Source organism: Sinohyriopsis cumingii, unplaced genomic scaffold, assembly GCF_028554795.1.
Source record: "Sinohyriopsis cumingii isolate HCF-2022 unplaced genomic scaffold, ASM2855479v2 utg002203l, whole genome shotgun sequence".
NCBI lineage: Eukaryota > Metazoa > Mollusca > Bivalvia > Unionida > Unionidae > Sinohyriopsis > Sinohyriopsis cumingii.
The window spans coordinates 231,982-234,640 of NW_028316157.1; the positions used below are offsets into that span (position 1 = coordinate 231,982).

The following is a 2,659-nucleotide window of genomic DNA, read 5'->3' on the forward strand; positions in this document are numbered from 1 at the left end:
CATACGTAATATATACAAAAATAACAAGACAAAAAGATGCCGATGTGTGATAAAGTATTTGTTTTGGTTTAAATCTTACGTTATGGGATTTTCTTCTGTTGAACTCGTAAAACTTAATATCAGAATCGTTGTAATTTATAAATCAATGTACACTAATATTGTAATAACTGACATGGCGGACCAATAGTACATTTAAATGAGCACTGCATTTAAGTGAACCAATGTGATTCGAAATCAGATCTATTTGTAACAGTTGTGACTGATATTAAACAACTGCTGAACCCAGTCTAATTCGTTTAGTTTTCATTTGACAATGTTTTCTACATAGGGAAAATTCAGCCTTACATTGGCCATCGATGTGTCAACACTGCAAGTGTCGTTTAAGTCTCATTAAAATCTGGTCCTGGCGATGGCGTTTTTTGCAAAAAAGCTCACTAGATTGTCAAAGTTCCATTAATTCGAGTGCTTTATGCATGGATATACGTGAAATTTAAAGTGTTTTAAATCATGCTTATAATTTTCAGTTATATCAGGATAAAGATATTTATTCGTAGCATCTCAAGAGCGGAGTATAACATTCTTTCCCAAGTGAATGTTTGCCTACATTTACTTAAATATTTCACTCATTGATTCAGTCCCATTTTACGTCAAGAATCGTTCACTTTAAAACATTTGGCAGTATGTCATCACAATTGCAGTCAAAGTAGAATATAAACTCGTGGCAATATTATAATTGTGTGTGTCAGAGAGAGACAGAGACAGACAGACATACTGACTGACAGACAGAGGAAGTGAGATAATAGAAATAAAATAGTGATAAAGCCAATTTAGTGTCTTCGATCAAATATGTTTATTGATGTAGTATGTACAAATACTGCTAATCTAGTAATCGAGATATGGAGTCATATTCCTTTCGCTCTCTTGTCAGTCCTTGGATCATTTTGTTTGTCTTAATATCTGTAAAAAGGAACAAATTTAGAGCATTTTCGCAAGCTCACTTGCCCAAACAATACAATATTGATAAAATATTGATATTCATCTTGACGAAACGACGTTATGGCTACTTCGAATTGTAAGCACAAAGACATGTAATGAGTCAGTAGAAATGAAGTGGATAAGCTAATGGTTAAATTGTAAAAATGTCGTCATACCGTAACATGTAACAGACTTATCAAGGATGACTAATATTTATTCTTACTTTTTATGGTGTCTACTGTAACCGTAATCAAACTTAGGAAAGTGGTGTCCAAATCCCCAGTTGTATCCCCTGAGTACACCACCTAAGTACGATCCGTATCCACCATATCCACCAGCTAATCCAAAGCCGTATCCACCTAATCCACCATATAATCCATATCCTCCATATCCACCATGTCCAGGATACCATCCATATCCACCATATCCAGGATGCCATCCATAGCCACCATATCCGCCGTTGCCACCATAACCTCCATATCCACCATAACTGCCATATCCGCCACCAAACGGATAGGTAGCAATGGCAGCACCTACTAAGCAGGCTACAAGAACAATTACGGCCTTCATTTTCCTCTGCAAAATGAAATGTAAGTTCACAAAATAACAGTTAGCGTTTAATGTTTTGTATGGGAGCGTAGTTTAGACGGTAAACAGAAAGCAAGTTGATGTTACATTTTCTGACATTTTCAATGAATAAAGACCGGGCGTGAATGCATATTATTTGAATTGTACGGTGGTGACAAATGTTTCAATTGTACACTAGAAACGAGAAAATAAATACAGTTTTAATTTTGAAGATTAGGCTCTCGCTCATACGGGATTTCACTGGCAACCTTTGATTTGTAAACAAAGTACATCCTATACCGTCTCCAGATTGCAAAATATATACGTTCCAAGTTTAGGAGTGGCGCTTTAGGGCGATTGACTGTGCAACGTCTTATGGAAACACACATTCATATCCAGATTTGTAATACTGTGATGCTTGAAAGTAATTGTGTGAGCTGTTCGTATACATTATCTTGAAAAAGGAATAAAGGCGATGGTTGCGAAAGGCCGTATGACCTTTATATGGAAACTTAATGGCGTTTTCAAAAGTGACTTACACTGACAACAATGATTCAGTTTTATTCTATGTTCTATCTTACGATACATAAACTCTAAACATGGCGTAAAAGAGAGTAGATTCACCTGACAGTGAATTGTTATTTTGTGTGACGCAGTGTAATAACTTAGATCAAACCATGGAAAGGTCCACTATGTGAATGATTGCCACAACGTTTCGTGATGTTAGGCAGTATGAAGAATGATACCCAAGTGGACAATAAAATAATTTTCAAACCGGATATTTAAATAAAACATGATTTGGATTTAGGATCACTTTTTTCGGTTCGGTTCTATGAGTAATATATTTTAGATCATCTATTTGTCTATACATGAAATTAAAACAAATTAATTAATTGTAAAGATTGGTTGTCATATATACGCATGTATATCTCTTAAAGACAATATGGTTATACATATATTACCGATAATGTGGTTCTTCTTGTAGAACATATTGTTTTCGTTACAAAATTAAACTGTTTCGCAGTTAGCTGGTATGTAAAATTGATATACTACCAAAATTAGAGACCCTTTGTATGATCCCCCAAAAAGACTTGAATGCTGCTAATAGAGAAAAAAC

The 2,659-nt window shown here is 34.9% G+C and overlaps 1 protein-coding gene across 1 annotated transcript; it reads right to left on the bottom strand.

Annotated features, from left to right (window-relative positions):
• Positions 1-826: 826 nt before the first annotated feature.
• LOC149770937 (uncharacterized) lies at positions 827-1,601 on the bottom strand. The gene is made up of 2 exons (XM_089948967.1): positions 1,199-1,601; positions 827-957 (listed from the first exon to the last, which is right to left on the bottom strand). Exons 1-2 carry the CDS (start codon positions 1,543-1,545, stop codon positions 951-953), a joined length of 354 nt encoding a protein of 117 aa, XP_089805093.1. The 5' UTR covers positions 1,546-1,601; the 3' UTR covers positions 827-950.
• Between the last annotated feature and the right edge of the window lie 1,058 nt (positions 1,602-2,659).

Bases quoted from the DNA above. Each gene is read 5' to 3' on its own strand.
- LOC149770937 (XM_089948967.1), bottom strand. From the start codon at position 1,545: ATGAAGGCCGTAATTGTTCTTGTAGCCTGCTTAGTAGGTGCTGCCATT.